Source organism: Pimephales promelas, chromosome 3 (genome assembly GCF_988280905.1).
Source record: "Pimephales promelas chromosome 3, fPimPro1.hap1.1, whole genome shotgun sequence".
Classification (NCBI taxonomy): Eukaryota; Metazoa; Chordata; class Actinopteri; order Cypriniformes; family Leuciscidae; genus Pimephales; species Pimephales promelas.
Genome location: NC_142771.1, coordinates 12,502,738 through 12,522,878, shown reverse-complemented (window position 1 = coordinate 12,522,878; position 20,141 = coordinate 12,502,738). Strand labels below are relative to the sequence as shown.

The 20,141-nt window shown below is 37.1% G+C and overlaps 4 protein-coding genes across 5 annotated transcripts; 3 read left to right on the top strand and 1 right to left on the bottom strand.

Annotated features, from left to right (window-relative positions):
* The first annotated feature begins 416 nt into the window (after positions 1-416).
* LOC120473110 (dynein regulatory complex subunit 2) lies at positions 417-4,529 on the top strand. Its single transcript, XM_039662782.2, has 8 exons — positions 417-859; positions 991-1,155; positions 1,276-1,445; positions 1,749-1,887; positions 2,271-2,703; positions 3,811-3,885; positions 4,016-4,091; positions 4,175-4,529. Exons 1-5 carry the CDS (start codon positions 560-562, stop codon positions 2,352-2,354), a joined length of 858 nt encoding a protein of 285 aa, XP_039518716.2. The 5' UTR covers positions 417-559; the 3' UTR covers positions 2,355-2,703; positions 3,811-3,885; positions 4,016-4,091; positions 4,175-4,529.
* A 2,671-nt stretch (positions 4,530-7,200) lies between these two features.
* Positions 7,201-8,565, top strand: LOC120473108 (myeloid-associated differentiation marker homolog). The gene has a single exon (XM_039662777.2). It carries the CDS (start codon positions 7,471-7,473, stop codon positions 8,335-8,337), a length of 867 nt encoding a protein of 288 aa, XP_039518711.2. The 5' UTR covers positions 7,201-7,470; the 3' UTR covers positions 8,338-8,565.
* Positions 8,566-9,534: 969 nt separating this feature from the next.
* slc25a19 (solute carrier family 25 member 19) lies at positions 9,535-16,175 on the bottom strand. The gene is made up of 7 exons (XM_039662775.2): positions 16,029-16,175; positions 15,430-15,591; positions 14,834-14,989; positions 13,462-13,632; positions 12,143-12,317; positions 11,032-11,162; positions 9,535-10,432 (listed from the first exon to the last, which is right to left on the bottom strand). Exons 2-7 carry the CDS (start codon positions 15,559-15,561, stop codon positions 10,256-10,258), a joined length of 942 nt encoding a protein of 313 aa, XP_039518709.2. The 5' UTR covers positions 15,562-15,591; positions 16,029-16,175; the 3' UTR covers positions 9,535-10,255.
* jmjd8 (jumonji domain containing 8) lies at positions 15,384-20,121 on the top strand. 2 transcript variants are annotated; one of them, XM_089128271.1, is made up of 9 exons: positions 15,384-15,520; positions 17,009-17,098; positions 17,317-17,365; positions 17,455-17,551; positions 18,195-18,263; positions 18,355-18,474; positions 18,563-18,630; positions 18,724-18,858; positions 19,859-20,121. In XM_089128271.1, exons 2-9 carry the CDS (start codon positions 17,013-17,015, stop codon positions 19,937-19,939), a joined length of 705 nt encoding a protein of 234 aa, XP_088984397.1. In that variant the 5' UTR covers positions 15,384-15,520; positions 17,009-17,012; the 3' UTR covers positions 19,940-20,121. The 2 variants fall into 2 exon arrangements, with proteins under 2 accessions (XP_088984397.1, XP_039518720.2); XM_039662786.2 differs by lacking the exon at positions 15,384-15,520 and adding an exon at positions 16,721-16,924.
* Positions 20,122-20,141: the final 20 nt, after the last annotated feature.

The window sequence follows — 20,141 nt, the reverse complement described above, 5'->3', positions numbered from 1 at the left end:
TATGCAAAACCGTCGCGTCGTACTTCTTGGGCTCCGTAGGAATCAGAGCTCGTCTCGATGTAATAGAAAAGCTCAACAAGACGCCGTCGGTGAGAGAAAGTCAGTAAACTGAATTATTGGTGGACTCAACTTTCATCGTGTAACGTTATAGAATAATATATTAACTTTATAGGCTTTAGTTAGTTAGGGGCGTGCAGAAACTTGTGGTTGGTGCTCTACAGTTTAGTGAAGGCAAAAAATAAGACACATAGGCTATGTATTATTACTACAAGTAGCCTTATCTACATTCCTCTCATGGACTTATTGTGCTGACAGGTCATTCTCTCTTTTCAAGTTTTTAAATCAAAACAATAACCTTGTATTCCTGCGGCTGCTGCTCGACGTCATCGGAATGCATTCTATTCGACACGTCACAGTACTAGACGCTGCAAACCTCTACTGAAACTCGTGACTTGTTGCCTTTAGTCAGCTATTGATTAGTGTGCAGTTTTATAGTCTATTGCAGTTTTATATCTGTTTGGATCTGTTTTTAAGTACAGTTGAATTGCACATTGCAGCTATGTACGGTTTCAGATCATACAATTTGACCAGTAGGATTCCTGCACAACCTGTGCGTGGTTCAAACATGCCTTCACTGAGACCACAACCACCGTCTAGACTGAGACCACAACCACCGTCGACACTGCGACCTCAACCACCTTGTAGACTGAGACCACAACCACCGTCTACACTGCAACCTCAACCACCTTGTAGACTGAGACCACAACCACCATCTACACTGCGACCTCCTCAACCACCTTCTAGGCTGAGACAACAACCACCGCCTCAACGACGTCCAGGAGGCATTGCGACGATGAGGGTAAGTAAGAAGGCTATCATAGGATTCACTGTGTTTTTTCAACCATCATCGGTCATTATTAACACTAAGCATGCGTTCATTTGTTGAGCATTGTATTAAGGTGTTTTCTTATTCTTATGTATCATCAACAGGAACCCACTCGCCAGAACAAAATTATGATAAATGAAAAGTCCCGGATGTCCAGCCGAGGGCAGTGTGTCAAGCTTCCTCCTATCCCCGGCTCTTCCCGAGATGACTGCTCAGACCTCAGCCAGAGCTTCGAGAGAGTCCTCCGCCACCAAGACAACCTCATTAAGGTGACTACTCATATATATATATATATATATATATATATATATATATACTTGACTCTCAGTTTTACTTCTATAACTTTCATTACAGAGCCTTGGAATAACAAATGTGTGTGTGTTTTACAGAACATGGTGGATGAGCTGTCTGAGAGGGACCAACGGCGGTCAGAGCTGGCAAGCAGTTCTCGTCTGCAGGTGGACAGTCTGTTAGAGCGTCATGTGGTTCGGCTGGAAGAACTAGCGTTCGACTTCAACAACAAACTCGAAGAACTTTGCTCAGAGTATTATACTGAGAGGTAACACACACAAATAATCACACAAAAATAAGTGTTTTGTTTTCAAGGGCTGGCCAGTTTACCAGTTCCTGAGAATTTAAATCGGATCATTCTTTTTAGGATATACCTTTTAACTTTAGAAAATGCTGAAGAGACAATGATGTTTACACTGTTTTCCCACCAAAAGTGACGTCATGAACAGGATTACACACAAAAAACAGTATTATGTTGTATACAAAAAGATCTAAATGGGGACATGAAAATGCACTGCAAAGGATTGAGCCAATGTAGTAACATCTGTGTGTTATTTCTTTTAATTTCCAGGGAGCTGATTCTTTCAGAGCAGCTGCAGGAGATTGTGAATTTGGAGAAGGCAATATTTTCCATGGAAAAGCACTACGCTGAGATTGAGGATGAGGCGAGACGTGACTATAAGAGCAGTCGCGAACAAATTAAAAAAAAGGTACTGGTTTTATTATGTTTATATTTATTCATTTGGCAGATGCTGTTATCCAAAATGACTTAGTAATGAGGAACATCACCAGCAATTTGTCATAGTGCCATATTCATGGGTTTAGTAAAAACTAGAATTAGTCAACAAGCTAGAGCAAAGGAAAAAATACAAAAAAATAGAGTTAAAGTAAATGTCTTGGTTTAAGTCTTTTTAATGATCACCAATGGAGTAGAGCTAAGGGAGCACAATGACCAAGTTGGCCAGACAGAGTTTAGAGTTTTGAAAATGTGATTACAGATTGGACAAAATGATGTTAGCAGTTGGGGAAATAAAACATAATCATAAATCAAAAACATAATCTTAATAATATGTTGTCTGTTTTATTTCTGCAGCACAAAGAGGAATATCAAAATTTGAAAAAACAAACGGATGAGGTTTTGAAAAAAAGGCGAGAACAGAGAAGAGTGCATCTGTGACCAGGAGAAAAAAGAATACGACTCTCTGCTCCTCGAGGTTGAGTAGGGAGATAAAGAGATTGAGGCCTATCAACAGCGCATTCAGAAATTGGAGCCCAGACAAAAATTCTGTTGTTTTTTTTTTTGACTACTTTTTTCTTTCAATTGTGATATTTTATTATTTTGATGATTTTATTGCAATTTAAACTGTACAAAACTTCGTTACTTCATTCAGACCGTGACAGGATCACCCAGTCAACACCGCAGAGTCCAAATGAGGGCAGACCGAAACACTCTGAGAAAGCAGCTCAATAAACCTACCATTCAAAGCAACAATGCTGTTAAAAAACTACAGGAGACAACAGCTCTGGTAACTTAATTACACCCACATTTAATATATAGCCTACACTCATATTATTATTATTTTATGATTAGTTGGAAAGAAAGATGGATTTGTTAGAAAGATAGGACGGACGGACGGAAAGAAAGAAAGATGCTGCATCCGAAACCGCATAATTCCCTATATACAGTAGTAGGGAAAAAGCAGTAGGCGAGCGAATAAGTATGTCCGAATCCTTAGTATCCATAAAAGAGTAGGCGAGATTTACCAGAGTGACGTACTAATTATCCCGAGATTCCGGCATACGTATACTTATAGTACGTCCGAATATCCCTACTTTCGTACTATATAGTAGGGGAAAACAGTATTTGAAAGGAGTAGTATGTCCGAAATCTCAGTACTCATAAAAGAGTAGGCGAGAAGTTCCCGGATGATCTCCTGCTTTCGCCCAGATTTTTGAGTGTTCATCCGATGGATACTCTTCTATCCCAGGAGGCCACGGGAGAGCATACGTCATTATCAACATCGCGGAGATCAGCGAAGCAGGGGTTTTTAAATGTGAGTAAACATGGTTCCATGTGTTTAAATCGTATGTGTTAAACTACTATAGAGTAAACGTTTCAACTGTTGAAGGTCTAAAGGACTTAGACAGTATAGTATTGTGATTTTGCTGTAAACACATGTTTTATTATAGCTAGTTAGTTAAACAGGGGAGCTCCAGTAAGTAGGCTACACGTAACGTTAAGTTTCTAAAATGGATTTACATAACCATATAACGTTACATCTTAAACGCGCTTATTTAAAATGTCTATTTACATCTGAAATGAAAATATTGTTTAAGTATTGCATATTGCACATCCCAACATGAAAAATACATCTGAGTGATGTAACGTTATGTGCGCTATTATGAAGGATAATTCACTGTTGTCAACACTACTTACATTAGACAATTGTGCTGTAAATAAGGTAAATAAACAAATCTATAAAGTAACTAAATATGTTATATTTAATTTGTCCCTTATTAGTGTTGATATATTGAGGAACATGTAAGTTGGATTAAAAGTGAGTTAACACATCAACCTCAGCATGTAAATTCAGTGTTGAGCTCGTAATGTGAATCTTGTCTGTATGTTACAGGGACAGAAGAACACGCGTGTGTTTATCAGGTGGAGAGAGGCTCATGATGCTGAATGCTTTCATCAAAGGCTTTGAGTGAGTATACTACAGAAATGGATAACAAAATCTATTCAATCTTAAATTGTAGTTTATTTGAATTATTGTAAATTCAAGTAGAGAAATTATAACACTTTTCTGATTCTTGATTTCTGTGCATTTGCTGCAGAGCTTTTGTGGTGGAGCAGGACCTGCAAGGAAAGATGATGGCAGCATTTGTTTTAGGGATTTTACTCAAATATAAAGTAAGGTTATTTTTAATACATAAATCAAATGACATTGTGTGTTAAAATGACTGCTTTTGTATAATGTTTGTGCATTTTTGTAGGATCTGAAATGTCTGCAGACTGCTGTGAGCACTGAGGATGAGGAGCCCAGAGCTGCATCCTGGAAGTGGTGCCATGGATGAGACCCTCTATCGCTCCACCTGCCCTTATGAGTCCCTCCATCTGTCCACCTGCCTTTACGAGACCCTCTATCTCTCCACCTGCCCTTATTGCCTCATATTGTGAAGCACAGCGCAGCAACAAGCTCTGGGACGAAGGCACGGTCACCTCTGGTGAATTCATCAGAATAAAGCCGCAGAATGGGAACCGCTGTGTTGAGTCGGCATTAGGATGTGGTGTTCAGCGCCTGTAAATACATGTTTGTAGTTTGAATAAAGCTTTGTTTCATGTGTTGTTGACTTGTATTGTTTATTGTGATGGTTACTTTTATTTGTTCTTTTACTCATTTATTCATTTTTATTATTGTTGTCAGTATTTAAAATGTAATTGTTTAATTAATGTATCCATTAATTCATCGACTGACTGACAATTGAGATGTTTCACTGCATTTGCATTTATGAATATAAATGTATTCATGCATAACTGTCATATGAAAAAACAAATTACATTTTGCTTGTTATATTAAAGGGTTAGTTCACCCAAAAATGAAAATTAAGTCATTAATTACTCACCCCCATGCTGTACCAACCCCGTAAGACCTTCGTTCATCTTCAGGACACAAATGAAGATATTTTTGTTTAAATTTAAGAGCTGTATAACTACCACATAGACTTCCGGGACTGGCTCTTGACGGCCCAGAAAGTCAATGAAGAAAATGTTTAAATATTCCATGTGACTACAGTGGCTCAACTATAAGTTTATCAAGCGACGAGAATACTTTTTGTGCGAAAAAACAAACAAAAATAACGACTTTATTCGACTATTCCATTTCTTCCTTGTTGGCCTGAAACGAGACTTCCATACGATTTCCACGACGCATGCGCAAGATGAACTGAAGTAGTGTAAGGAGATCGCAATTCTTTGTGTTCAAGTCATTTGTTTCATCAGGCAGATTTAATTAATTTAAGAATAATTAGACATATATTGATTTAGACTAATAGTTTGCCTTTGAATGTATAATCAGAAGTTTGTGTGTTATACCAGGCATTGAGCAATTAAGTGTACATATAGGCTAGGCTATTTATTGTTTTGGTGGAAAAACGTAAAAGATTAGTGTCTTCCTGATACAAGCACTGTTTTATTTCAGCAAAGCGAGCAACAGCAAAAAAAATAACTAATAAGCAAAAATAATTGGTAAAAAAAAACTATTGAAACTGTTGAGGTGAAACTGCGCATGTGCGGGGTGAAACTGCTGGCGTGAAACTGTGGCTCTGTCTGCAGACTAATAAGCAAAAATAATTGGTAGATAAGGCTAAAACAAAAGATAAGTAAGGCAGGAAGAAAGTGGAACCTTAAAGGTTTACTAGGCACAACAGGAGATGGGGTAAAGGATACACAGAAAGCATACCATTTTTGAAAAACAGGAATATATAAGAGGATATTTTTCCTTTCCTTTTTTTTTTTTTTTAATACAAAGTAGTCCCAACGAATAACCCGTGTTACATACTCTGATACAGTAGGTGGCGGTATAAACCTTTAAAGTCATGGTTGCAATCTGCCATAAAACGAAAAAAGACTGTCTATGTTCACAATGAAATCAAGAAGTGATCTGACTAATGTCATAACATATTGTTATGATCTACAACTGTGATAATACTTATGATTCAGTGTATCTCAAGCCCATTTCTGCCAAGTAATATAAAAAAATGATTTGGTAAATCATAAGAGACGAGATGAAAAGTCAAATTTATGAGATAAACTCACATTAAAAAGAGAGAAATGAGAAATTGTTTGTCATAATTACAACTTTTCATCTCATCTTTTTGACTTTTAATGCCATAACTTATTATACTCTCCTAATTATAATTTGTATCTCGTAAGTTTACATTTTTGTCTCAACTATGACCGTTAATAACATATTATATAATCATTTAGAATTTTTACCAAAGCATTATTTATTTGTCTAAACGTTGTGGAGATTCTGTATCAAATAAAACTGAAGATGTAACAAAGAGAAAAGCTCCTTAAAGGGACAGTTCACTTTGAAATTAATTTTTGGTGTGTTTTATCTTACCTTAAGGGCATCCAAGATGTAGGTGTCTTTGTTTCCACAGTAGTTTCAATTTTGACATTTTTAGGTCAAACCGTTCTTGTCTGTCAGTTATATAATGCAGGTCTATGGTCACCACCTCAAAGAGCATGCACAGAGAAGTCCAAATCAAACATGATTTAATGACTCGTAAATGTAAGTACACATTGATGGCCTAAGACACGAAACAAGCTGTTTGTGTGAGAAAACGAACAGTATTTATATCGTTTTTACCTCTTGTAACCACAACCACAAAGCGTCTGTACCCTCAGATCACTTGGACGTGGGTGTAGTTAGAGGTAAGAACGAGGTAAAAACGATATAAATGCTGTTCGTTTTCTCACACAAACCACTCGTTTCGCGTCTTAGGCCATCAATGTGTACTTACATTTACGAGTCCTTAAATCGTGTTTAATTTGGACTTCTCTGTGCATGCTCTTTGAGGTGGTGACCATAGACCTCCATTATATGACTGACACAGACAAGAACGGTTTGACCTAAAAATGTCACCTACATCTTGGATGCCCTTGAGGTAAGCTAAAACATACCAAAAATCATTTCAAAGTGAACTATCCCTTTCAATTATTTTAGTAGGCGTAGACAAAGGAAGAGTTATGCCGTATAGTTTGCTTTATCTTTAAAACATTCTCAACCCACACTCTACATCATACTGTTATCAGCACAAGTAAAATAATAACCCAAATGAAACCTTTGTGTACACTTGCCTCTGATTAAACCATTAAATATGTTGAGGAGGGACTGAAGCTCATAGGAGACGATTAGACCAGAGATCAGGGTTTGGACTCAGCTCATGTGACAACAGCAGAGCGGTGACCAATGAGAACCCACAGGAGGGTCATAAACGAGATAAGCTCAAAACGGCTCGATTGATGCTTTCTGGTCTAGTGTCAACATGAAACTTGTTTGCTGCCACATCAGAGGTTTACCACAAGAAAGAACTTGTCTATTGGTGCTTCAAGAATCCCTCAGTGCTTGTGGAATACAAAAACCAGAGGATTAATATTGGATTTGTTGACATTCGTGGCACAATGAAACCGCACCAAGAAGCTCAGAAGAATGTAACGAGCGTTGGGAAAAGGGCGACCTAAAAAAAACGACACACTTTGGGATTTGATAAGCAGTCTCGTCATGTTGCACGTGGATTTCAAGACACTGATTCAGCCTATTGGCATCGTGCGGATGCTGGAGGTGGTTCTGACTTGCATCTGCTTTGCATTGGCGGCGTCATCAGGAGTCCCGAACCACAGCGTGTCCCATTGGGCCTGGTGCATGTTCTGCTGGTGCTTCTGCTGTTTCACAACCCTCCTCATCCTCGTCCTGGAGTTCACCAGCTTGAACACCAAAGTGCCCATATCCTGGGAGGACTTCACCATGGCCTTTGCTATGCTGGCCACCCTTATGACGGTCACCATTTCAATCATCTTTCCCACGTTCTTCGCCTCCTCCTCCTCCTCCTCCAGGCAGATCGGGGCATCCGTGGTGTCCTGGTTGTGTTTCGGACTGTACGCTGGCGAGGTCTGGTTGATCCACCAAAAACCTGGTGAAATCAGCGGCTTTCTGTCCACCGTCCCTGGTCTCCTGAAAATCCTGGAGACCTTCGTCTCCTGCATCATATTCACGTCTTTGAGTCCGGCCGAATATACGAGGTCTCCGGGAACGCAGTGGTGCGTGGCCGTCTACTCCATATGCTTCATTTTTTCATTGCTGATCATTCTCCTCACCATTGCCAGGCTGTTGCACGTCTTTCCGTTTTCGTTCGACAAGGCGGTCATCACCTTCAACATCCTGGCCGTGGCGATGTACGCAACCGCTGTTGTCATCTGGCCCCTGTATGCATTTCACAAAAACCCACGTCCAGATGACTGCAACCACTGTTCGTGGGACGATCTGGTGGTGGTGACCTTCATGACCGTCATCAACTTCTTGGTATACACCGGAGACTTGGCCTACTCGGTTAAAATAGTATTCTTTACCCATCATGGAGAGGGTGGGTAACCCTTCTTTGATTTCACGTGAGAAAAAAACACGATGAAACTAAATTGGGACGGTTTTTGCCAAAACTGCAGGAAAAATTTCCCAATTATTTGGATTATGTTTACCTTATATAATAAGGAGTGGTCAACTTAAAGGGATACTCCACTTTGTTTGAGATAGGCTCATTTTACCACTCCCCCAGAGTTGAACAGTTGAGTTTTACCGTTTTCAAATCCATTCAGCCGATTTTCTGATATTTAGAAGAATATCAGTAACCAGACAGTTTCTGGTCTCATTGACTTCCATAGTATATATTTTTTTCCTACAGTACTATAGAAGTCAATGAGACCAGAAACTGTCTGGTTACTGATATTCTTCTAAATATCAGGAAATCGGCTGAATACATTCAAAAATGGTAAAACTCGACTGTTTAACTCTGAAGGAGTGGTAAAATGAGCATATTTCCAAAAAAAGTGGAGTATCCCTTTAATTTCGACAGCAAAGAATGCCTGTTGTCCATTTTAAACAGCGACGTTTTAAGGACATTTTATTCATTGGCCACTTTCAACCTGAGCATTGTTATATTGGCCAAGACTTCAATTTGTGTGTTCAAAGTTGAAAAACCTTGAATCATATGTGATATGTTTAGCTTCTTGCGACATATCAGATTGCGCACTGAATTTCGCCATACAAGAGTTAGCCTATGTGGCCACACCTTAATTAGTAAGTCATGGTTAATATTTATTCATGGTAGGCTATGTTTCAAGGGTTAATCATTATATAGCCTAACCTCCAATTTATATCACTCCAGGGCAGGCTTTATAACTTTGTAAAGTGGTTTTTATTTTTGTTACCATGTTTTTTTTTTTTATCTATTGTTGTAGATCCGAAAGGTTGTAATGCATGATGTGGGATGCTTAGAAGTGTATGAGATTTAGTCACAGTGTTATACAAATATGAAGAAATAGTTATGGTTTACCCTGCTGATTTAATCTGAAAGATAAATAATTAAAATATTTTTTTTTTTATAGTTTTACAGTGAGTATGTGTGTTTTATGTAGAAATGACATTTTAAGTAAATGTAAGGCTTTTTATACACCTCAATTCACATTGACAAGGTGTTTTTTTGTGGATCTGAAACTGAATATAACTAAATATTAGGAAACATTATTTCCCCCCCAAAATAATTGAATAAAAGCAGGACAGGATACAAAGAGAACCAGAATAAAATATGTTTTTATTACAAAAATAGTTGCTTCACCCCTTTTTTCCCCTAAATAAATGTGTTTTTATACAGGAGTACACAGATATAAAGTATAACCACTATGAACCTTGTTTTTCTTATTGTCAGAAAGGAAGTAGGCCTACAATAAAAAAAATATAAAAATGGGGATAACAGCCAGAGGAAACAAACTGTTCTTCTTTCATCTGTATATATCTAAATTGATATTAATTTTTTTTAATTCATCCAAAACATTTTTGGACCATTCACCATTTGAAACAATGAACAATGAAATAAAACACACAAAATGAAACTTTTTGTAAACCAGATGACTGAATATTCTATGCACTATACTTGCTATATGGTTTAAATGTTTTGAAATGCAAAACAGAAAAAAAAACTATAGTTCAAACATTCTAATTTCCAGTGTTATGCATGTATGTATGTATATATGTATATATGTGTGTATACACATATATATATATATAAAAAAATAGACCCTCATGCAGTGCAAACAAAATACACAGACATTAATGTCTGTGAGTAACAATGGTTTTCAAGTCTCCAGTCGAGAGTGACAGTTCAGGTTAGTTTAGGCTTAGGCAAGTCAGAGGTAAAAAATATATTTCTGGTCCTAATACATCTACACACCGTAAAACGCAAGTTAAGTTACATCGGATCTGATGATCTAAAATGTCTCTCGATGAGGTTTGCTCACTAGCTGCTCTTGAGGCTCACAATGGCATTGATGAAGAACTCGTACCAGAAGAAGGTGAAGCCCGTGGACACAGCGGCCTTCAGGAGACTCGGGGAGAGTCCCTTAAAATAACCCCGGAGCCCTTCCTCTCTGCCGATCCTCACCACACAGTCCACAAACCCATGATACGTGCGCACCTACACAGAAAATACAAGAAAACAATTAGTCATTTTGGGGTTTCAAAATCAAAAGTTTTGGGTCAGTAACATTTTTAATGTTTTTGAAATAAGTTTCTTCAGCTCACCAATGCTGTATTTATTTGATCAAAAATAGAGTAAAAAACATGATATTGTGAAATATTATTATTTAAAATAACAATTTTCTATTTGAATCTGTTAAAACTAATTTATTCCTGTTATCAGAGCTGAATTTTCAGCATCATTACTCCAGTCTTCAGTGTCACATGATCCTTCTAATATGATTTGATGATCAAGAAACATTTCTGATTATCATCAATGTTGAAAACAGGTGTGCTGCTTCAGGTGTGCGTTTGATGCATCCATGATGAATACAAATAATAATTTCTTTAAAGAAAAATGTCCATCTAAAGGACCCCATCTAAAGTCTTATATAATATTATTGAACAGTATTTAACTCAGAAAGGTCTAAAATCTACATAAAACAACAGCAGGTCTAGATAGGATGATGCTAGCGAGCAGAACTAGTTATGTGATAGGGACAGTGATGAACCCCGGTTGGGTTTGACTTTGAACATACCAAAGTTGATACTACCAACCTGTCCAAACTTCATCCTGGCCTGTTCAAATCCACCCACTTGAAGTCTCTTTTTAATCAGGTCGAAAGGATACGTGAGAGTTTTACTGACGACTCCGGCGCAACTGCCACTGACCAGACTGTGCAAACCTCCTTAAAACAGACAAAACACCACAGCAACATTTACAGCGGGACAGAAAAGCACAAGGTTTAAATCTGCTTTTATAGATATGTACTTTAAGATCATTGTTGTTATAGCTAAAAAAATCTAATAAAAATAACTTCTGGTACTTGAAACATAGTAGGCATTTTTAAATAAATCAATTCAATGATCAAATTTAAAACTTCACTTTCAGACGCTCTCCCTTACTTGAATGAGACCTGCCCACTCATTAACATAATTTGCATACAAGTTGACTGCATTATATTCTTCAATTCAACAAGGATGACACATTGTCGTTGTGGTAATGAAAATGATGTCATGTTTTGCGTACAGTTTTTTAATGAAATGGTTAATCTGGTTTTAGTTTTCAATTTAATTGATTTATTTAAAATTTGCGGAAAAAGCTTTCCATAGAAATAGGTGAAATATATATATATATATATATATATATATATATATATATATTAGGGCTGTGCAAAAATTAATTGCGATTAATCGCATCCAAAATAAAAGTCTGTGTTTACATAATATATTTGAGTGTGCTGTATATAATTATTTTGTATAAATAAATACCTATGCATGCATGTATATATTTAAGAATTATTTGCGCTTAAATTCTGTATATATATAAAAATACATAATCTATATTATATAAATATTTTATATGTGAATAACACATCTTCTTAAATATATACATGCATGTGTGTGTATTTATATTTACAAAATAATTATATACAGCACACACAAATATATTATGTAAACACAGACTTTTATTTTGGATGCGATTAATCGCAATTAATTTTTGCACAGCCCTAATATATATATATATATATATATATATAAGAAAAAAAAACTTAATTTAAAGATAAATAAAAAAATAAAAAATAAAAATAAAAGCTAATTCTAAATATTAACAAATACAATAATAGTATATAAATGATACTAAAAGGTTAAAGAAGCATGATCTGACCTTTAGATTTGGAGTCCTGCTGTGCCAGAAGTTTCTTCAGGATATTATAAAAGAAAAACTGCAGGCCTGCGTATGGAAACACGGCCACGAGCGTGGGTGTGAGGCCCCTGTAGAAGGCGAAGGGCCCCTCGGAGCGGAACATAGTGCCGACGGCATGCCTGAGGTTACGGTACATCTGTATATGAGAAAACTTTTGAATCAGGTGAAGTGTCTCATTAAAACCCAACACAAAATGAAATTTAGGCACTTCGCACTGGTAACTGACTAGTAATTTATGATTATTACACATTTTATTTAGGCACCTTACATGACACTCAAGTGCATCTTACAAACACAATAAAACAATCAACATTAAACAACAAATAATCATTATTACAGCCTGGACAGATTTGGATAAAACTGCCTAAAAAGATGCGTCTTAAAGCAAGATTTAAAAACATGAAGACTTTCACAATTTTTGCTCATTCTGTGGCAACAGGGGTTCGAGGAGAACAAGTTCTGTTGATATGTGATAAGTATGATGAGGCAAGATTATTGTGCGCCTTGTGATTAAAAATAAGGATTTTAAAATAAGTCTGATATTTAATCTGGAGCCAGAGCAAGTGTTGTAATATGGGAGTAATGTGATCAGCCAGCTGGGAGCCTTAATAAAGAGCATTACAGTAATCAATACGGGAAGTGACTAAAGCCGGACAAGGTTGATTATTATCACGCATGTGGAAATATGCAGAGCGCACGACACTGTGTATATGTGCTTCGATTGATAAAATACTGTCAAAGATGACAGGCAAACTTTTAACCTGTTTAGAAACAGACACTGGAAAATTATTAATATTCACTGAGGAATGTTTTGATTTGGCCAGATTGGTTTTTGAACCATCAAGAATAATTTTTGTTTTACTGCTGTTAAATTTAAGAAGATTTGATGTAAACCACTCTTTAATATCCGCTGAACAATCTGAGAGCAAAGATGGAGGAAAGGTAGATCTAGGTTTGGAGGACAGGTCTCATTGGCGTAGCAGTGGAACTGAACACTAAATTTCCTAAAAATATTACCAAAAGGTAAAGGATAAATAATAAATAAAAGAGGACCCAAAACGGAGCCCTGCAGAACACCTGTATTGACATATGAAAGCTTTGATCTCCAATCTGTTTATTTATTTATTCTCTTCATGAGGTTTTGGAATAATTTGACCTTTTGAAATTAACTATATTTCAGATATTCAGATATTTATCATGTATTTCTTTAAATTTTTCACCCTTTCAGATACATTGCGTCATGATTTAGAGGATCCCGCCCCTGAGGTCTGACCCCTGACCTTGGGTTCGCCCTGGGCAGCGAAGCGTGTGCGCAGGGTATCCAGCGGCTGGCAGGAGAAGGTGGCGGAGCAGGCGGCCAAACCGCCACAGAGGAAATGGACTCCTGGGGTCTGGCTGTTATAGGGGGTTTTCCTATGGACCAGCTCTGTCAAGGCCTCGAAACTCGCAAACTAGGACAAAACAGACAAACAGAAACTGTGAGTTTCAAGAAGTCTACAATTTTGTGAGGGGTTACCACAAATGCTTGATCTATCAACCTAAAATACCAAATAGGATAGTAATTTTTGCTACCATTTAAAGCGATAGTTCCCTCAAAAATGAAAATGTGTCCTCATTTACACATCCTCATGTTGTTCCAAACCTGAATGGATTTCTTTCTTCTCTTGAACAAAAAAGAAGATATCTTGAAGATTGCTTGTAATCAAACCATTGATTTCCAGAATTCAATGGTGCCCCAAAAATGGTTTGATTTCCGGCAATCTTCAAATTCAAGATTTGTGTTCAGCAGAAGAAAGAAATCCATACAGGTTTGGAACAACATGAGGATGTGTAAATGATGATTTGGGGGAACTATCCCTTTAAATTGTAGAAATTTTTTTTTTAATTATTAATTTATTGCTGCAACATCAGAATCGGCATTGCCAATGTTAACTAAAAGTAAAACTATTAAAAAAAAGTTTTTGTAATTGAAAGAAAATATAAATATTAAATGAAAAAATTAGAAATGCTGCCTTGGCACTAACTGAAACATATCTAAATTGAAGTAGCCTATTAAATTACTAAAACAAAGATAAATTAATTAATACTACTGTGTGTATATATGTGTGTGTGTGTGTGTGTGTGTGTATGTTATTGTATATATATACACACACATACAATAACATACACACACACACACACACACATATATATATATATATAGTAGCATTTGTGTTAGTAATTTATATATATATATATATATATATATATATATATATATATTTACACAAATAAAAAAAATCAGATATCAAATTTACTAAATGCAGTAAAATGAAAACTGAAAATCTAAAAACAAAAGCTTAAAATATTAACAAATATTAAAACTGTAAATAAATAATACAAAAAAAAAAAAAAGTATCTTTATTTACAGCAACAAACTTCTACTGGAATAGAATAGAATAGAATAGAATAGAATAGAATAGAATAGAATAGAAACGTTTTGCTACAAAGTCCTGACAGAATAGAGCAAAACAGGATCTTCATTTCTACCATTGCAATAAAAATGTGTAAATAAAAAAAGTTTTATTTGGCTATTAACTATTAAACAGGGAGATGATTTAGGCCACATTAGAAGTGTAAATATCTGATTGTATTTTATGCATCTCCAAGTACCTGAACTGCCCCGTAACACACAGACAGCAGCTGGGCAGGAACGTGTCCTTTCCAGAACGCAGGAAGACCTTCTTCGGTCAGAATGCAGCGCGTGGCCTGCCATAAACCCCAGTACTTCCCCTGACGATTCCTCCAGGACACCTGCTCGATCTGCAACTGCGGGAGCGATGCACAAGAGTGAAAAATTATCCTCTTATAGCAAAATCAGAAAGAAGTTGTTTGAATGTGAAGATTTGAAGTGCCTAAAAAAGCGAGACACTGCCACCTTGAGGCCCGTCCATCAGTTGCTAACTAAAAAACAAATTAATTCAAGCTTGTTTATCTGCTTTAAACTGGTTTTACATGCACACCAGACCAGAAAATGGAGTCAATGTGCCATTTTGAACTTCTTTTCAACTGAGTGCCAAAGTGTGGATTTGGGAATGGCACTGAAATTCCACAGGAAAAAGTGACTCATGTTCTAGGCGTGATGTTCTTATACACATCAGATGTGCTAGGGAAAGACAGCTTTAGTTGAATGTGTTCATATTACTGTGTACAAAATAACAATTGTGAAACTCAACAGCTCGTTGGCTCAGTGAAATGGAAGGCCTCACCTGAAACCTGATTTTGATGACATCCAGAGGGCTGATGAGGGCACGGGTGACCATGCCGGCCGCTGACCCGGCCAGAGCAGCTTCCTCCGGGGTAAGAGCCGAACCGGGGGCGCTAGGATCATATCCCACCATTCCTGCTCAGATCATGTGTTAAAAGCACAACTGGTGCATAGGAGAGAAAAGCATGTGACGTTAATGTGCATGGATGACAACTTGTAAATGAAATAAAACAAATTATGAAAAATATCATCATTATGACTGATGGAATACAATTAAATACTACAAACAATAATAGAATGAAACAAAAAACAATATAGCCTACATTTTTTTGCATTTAAAGAATTACCCATTTAACATGACAGGACAGACACAATGGCTGTGTTTCAAAACATATTGAGCTTCCTATCTAGGCAGTGTTTAGATGGGCACCGTTAGATGCTGCCGCCTGGTAACGTTACGTCCCTAAAAAATGTCTTGATAAACAGCTCGTTATGGTTTGAGACACAGCCAGTGTTGCCCTGCTGTCTATGGTGTTGCCCTACCACTAAATATTCTGAGCGCATGCTTACAAATATAAACTGGTGAAAACGTAAACCGACCTTTCTTGTGAGCACTTGGTGTGCATCAAGTTCCTCGGTACAATCTGCTCTTCTGATGTTCTGTTGTTAGAGGACACCTCATGTTCCCTTCATAGTTACTGCTGAACAGCACACAGACCAATGACAGAGCCGCGCGCGACTGTATTTACTGACCGTGTTTGGTTTCGCACCGAGCACATTGGTTCCTACCTTCACACATTTAATTTTAGTGTTAATTAAGAAAATTGCTTCAATTTGAATTTTTTCATAACTAATTTGACAAAGATTTTATTGATATTAATATTCAATATACTTAACACATCCAACCTCCAGTAAATAAAATAAAATACAATAAAAAATAAAAAATAAAATATTATTTATCTTTACAGTCAAGAAACATTTTTTATATGTATGGATTAGTCGTGTGAAGTAATTATGAACAAACTTATTACAATAATATTTTTTCAAAGATTTCCTTTACTTCATGTTCAGTAGTTCATCACAACTCGTAAAGGTGAGATGAAAACATTATTTACCCCAAAATCAAACTTTATTCACATGTTTGAGTACGTAACTAAAATACACATTAATAGAATACTTAACATTTGTTGAATACCATTTAAAAAAAATAAAAATACACTATCTTGAGATCCCGCCCATATCCTAGTGTGGCCTACGCTGATTGGTCACTGACGCGCTGAAAGCACCGCCCCCCGGAACTGAGACTAGTGTGATTTTGAAACTAGTACTAGTGAGTGAATGGCGGTGTTTAAACAGGTGGTATAATGTTTATGTTCTCATGACAGGGGGTGAAAAAACATGGATCAGATTGTCAGGGCACTGTTACTGCTCCTGTTATTACAGTTACCGGCGTCATTTCATTGCACAAATACCTTAAGTAGAGATGATGGAGGATGGTGAGAGATAACTTACATGATGGACAAACATTTCCTATCAATCTCGGGCCGTGTCTCAAAACTTTAGTATGATTTGTCTTTCAGGGGAATGGATTCCAGTATGGAGGATGAAGGCGAGTGCAACATTGAGATCAGAGATGGGAAGTCAATAACATACACAGAGTTTATTAAAGAGTAAGAATAACACACATGAACATTTGCACAAGTCACGTGGTGTAAGAACCTGATTTTCGTTGCTTTTTGTATTGTATTCTTTTAATGATAATTGTAACATATGTTATCATATATAATATAACTCTGATATTACAAATTGTAATGTTGGCTTAGATAGATATTATAGCATTAAAATATATAATAAATCAAATAAAATTGTTGTTTTTGTTGTTTGACAGGTATGCTTATGCAAAGCCAGTTATACTCAGAGGTCTAACAGATAACACCGTAAGAATTGTAGATATACTGTACATACGTTGTTTATTGCTCTTATTGATTAATTTCTAACAGTGTTGTGTTGTGATTGGATGTTTCAGAAGTTCCGCTTCCTGTGCTCCAAATCCAATCTGGTGAGAGAGTACGGAGAGAAAACGGTCCGTCTCAGCACAGCCAATACACACTCATACAGGAAAGGTAGACGTATACACATTTTCACATACTTCGGTTTTTTCATGTGCAAACGGTAAGGTGACTTGACAACTACTGAGATTTCTCATGACCCACACTTAGCACAAGAATTTCCAGAATAATGGAAACATCCGTCCATCCAGTGCAGTGTGTTCATACTAAATGGTACATACAGCAATAACATTCAAAAGTTTGAAGATTTTTAAAGCATTTTATAAATCTGTTATGCTGATGACCAAGGCTGCATTTTTTTTTTCAATCAAAATCACAGGAAAACCATAGTTTTGGAAATATTATTACTTTTTAAAATGACTGTTTTGAATGCATGTTAAAATAATTTATAATTTATTCCTGTGATCGAAGCTTAATTTTGTCTTCAGTGTCACATGATCCTTCAGAAATCCTTCTAATATGATGATTTGATGATCAAGAAACATTTCATATAATTATCATTGTTGAAAACATTGTTGTGCCGCTTAATGTATTTGAATATTAATTTGAAAAATAAATATTTTGTTAACGTCTTTACTGTCGCTTTCGATCCCTTTCATGTATCCGTGTAGAATAAAAGTATTATTTTCTTTTTTTCCTTTTTTTCATTGTGTGGTGTAACTTGTGTTTTCAAGCCTATTTCTTTGTCTCTTTACAGTGGACGTGCGGTTTGAAGAATTTGTAAAGGTCCTTTTGACCCCTCAGTCTGAAGACGCACTGGGCAGCGGTCGGCTCTCTCTCATTCTCTACATCCATGCTCTAAATGTTTTTCACACTGTACATGATCATTTCATACTGTGTGTGCATGTTTATTTCAGATACACTGTACTTCTTTGGGGATAATAACTTCACGGAGTGGCATTCTCTGTTCGAAGAGTATGAAGCGCCACCCTTTTCTCTTCCACTCATGCATCCCGCATATAGCTTCGGGATTGCTGGTATAGAGCCTCTTCAATCCAGCCAATTTGTGGTTTTGGACCGTACAAACATTCATTTTCACCCCAAAACTACTTCTCTCTCCTGCAGGACCAGGTACGGGTGTCCCGTTTCATTGGCACGGCCCCGGCTACTCTGAAGTCATCTATGGCAGGAAGGTCTGTACACTTTTTAGTGCAGATATCATTTTCATTAGACCTATATTGATATGCTTCTGTATACAAACAATAGTCTGTCCTTGTGTTCTCCAGCGTTGGTTCCTGTACCCCCCTGAGGAGGCACCCGAGTTCCACCCCAACCACACCCATCTGTCCTGGGTCTCTCGGTCCTACCCAAACCTTGAGCTCCACCAGAGGCCCCTGGAGTGCACCATACGACCCGGAGAGGTGAGGTTAACAAACTTTGCAGTCAATTTAACTTTTTGAGCCATGTGCATTTTGAACCCATTTAAAGGTGCTGTATGTTTGTATCTTTACTGTACTAATTAAAGCATAAAAATACCATAATATGTTTGCAGAGATTTAGGAAACATGTTAAGTCTACATACTTGCTGTTTTTGCTCTGAAAAAAACACTACAGCAAGTTATTCTACTTTGAAATGTGCTTTCGGTGTCGATGTGTTTTGTTCCGTGTGACTCCGCCCACTGCCAATTTACCCAATAGTATTTAGACACACCAGGTTGCCAGTTTGCGGAAAACACAGCATATTTCAGATTTAGAAGTCAGCAAATGAACTGGGTCTGAGATCGCAGATTCAACCTGACCTAAAAAGCCACGGCATCCATCTAAAAAAGCTCTATGATCAGGTGGATAAATCAACTCGTCAACTTACAGGTTAAGGCTCGTCACCTTCCATTGTCCATTGCACTGGCTCTTGTTACATGTCCTCAATCTGGCAACCCATGTGTTCGTGGAGTCTGAGGACGAGGAGTGGGGGAAACAACTCTCTCCAATATTTTGAATTTGGGCTGCAGTACCCATTTCAACCACTAGCTGTCAAATTACTTACTGCACCTTTAAGGCCTTTATATTTACTGACGTCATTTTAGACTAAATCAGTCCGAAACGGCTTGCCAAAGCTTTTCTGGAAAACTTAATTCTGGCTCAATGACAAAGCAAAGTTATCTTTGTCATTGCGAGGAAAGAGTGCATCACATGTTTACATATTCCTCTAAACGCCGCTGTCAGCAGTGCGGATGGCGTCGGGATGTTCGTTTACGGTATATTGCTCCTCAGGTATTCTGGTATCTAACTTTTATACTTAAGAATGTAAAAGAACTTCGCTGTGTGTTATCGGGCCTTTACACACTTCACTACTAAGCACTAAGGGTTGAAGTACAGTCAAAATCACCTACTGTAGAGGTTAAACTGAGTGTTTTTGTGCAGGTGCTGTATTTTCCGGATCGCTGGTGGCATGCAACTCTAAATCTGGACACCAGTGTCTTCATTTCAACTTTTCTGGGTTAAAGACTGATGACACATTTACACAAACACACCATGTCTGTTTGACTTGAAGGCCCGATTAAGGACTGTTGTTGTTCAGAGGACCAGCAGTTTGACTGTCAAATCATCCGTCTGTTGATTTGATGAAAAAATTATTTATAAAAGCTAATTTCAATTTGATTTTTAAATAAAGTTGTGTTTTTAAAGACTTATGATTTGGGGAAGT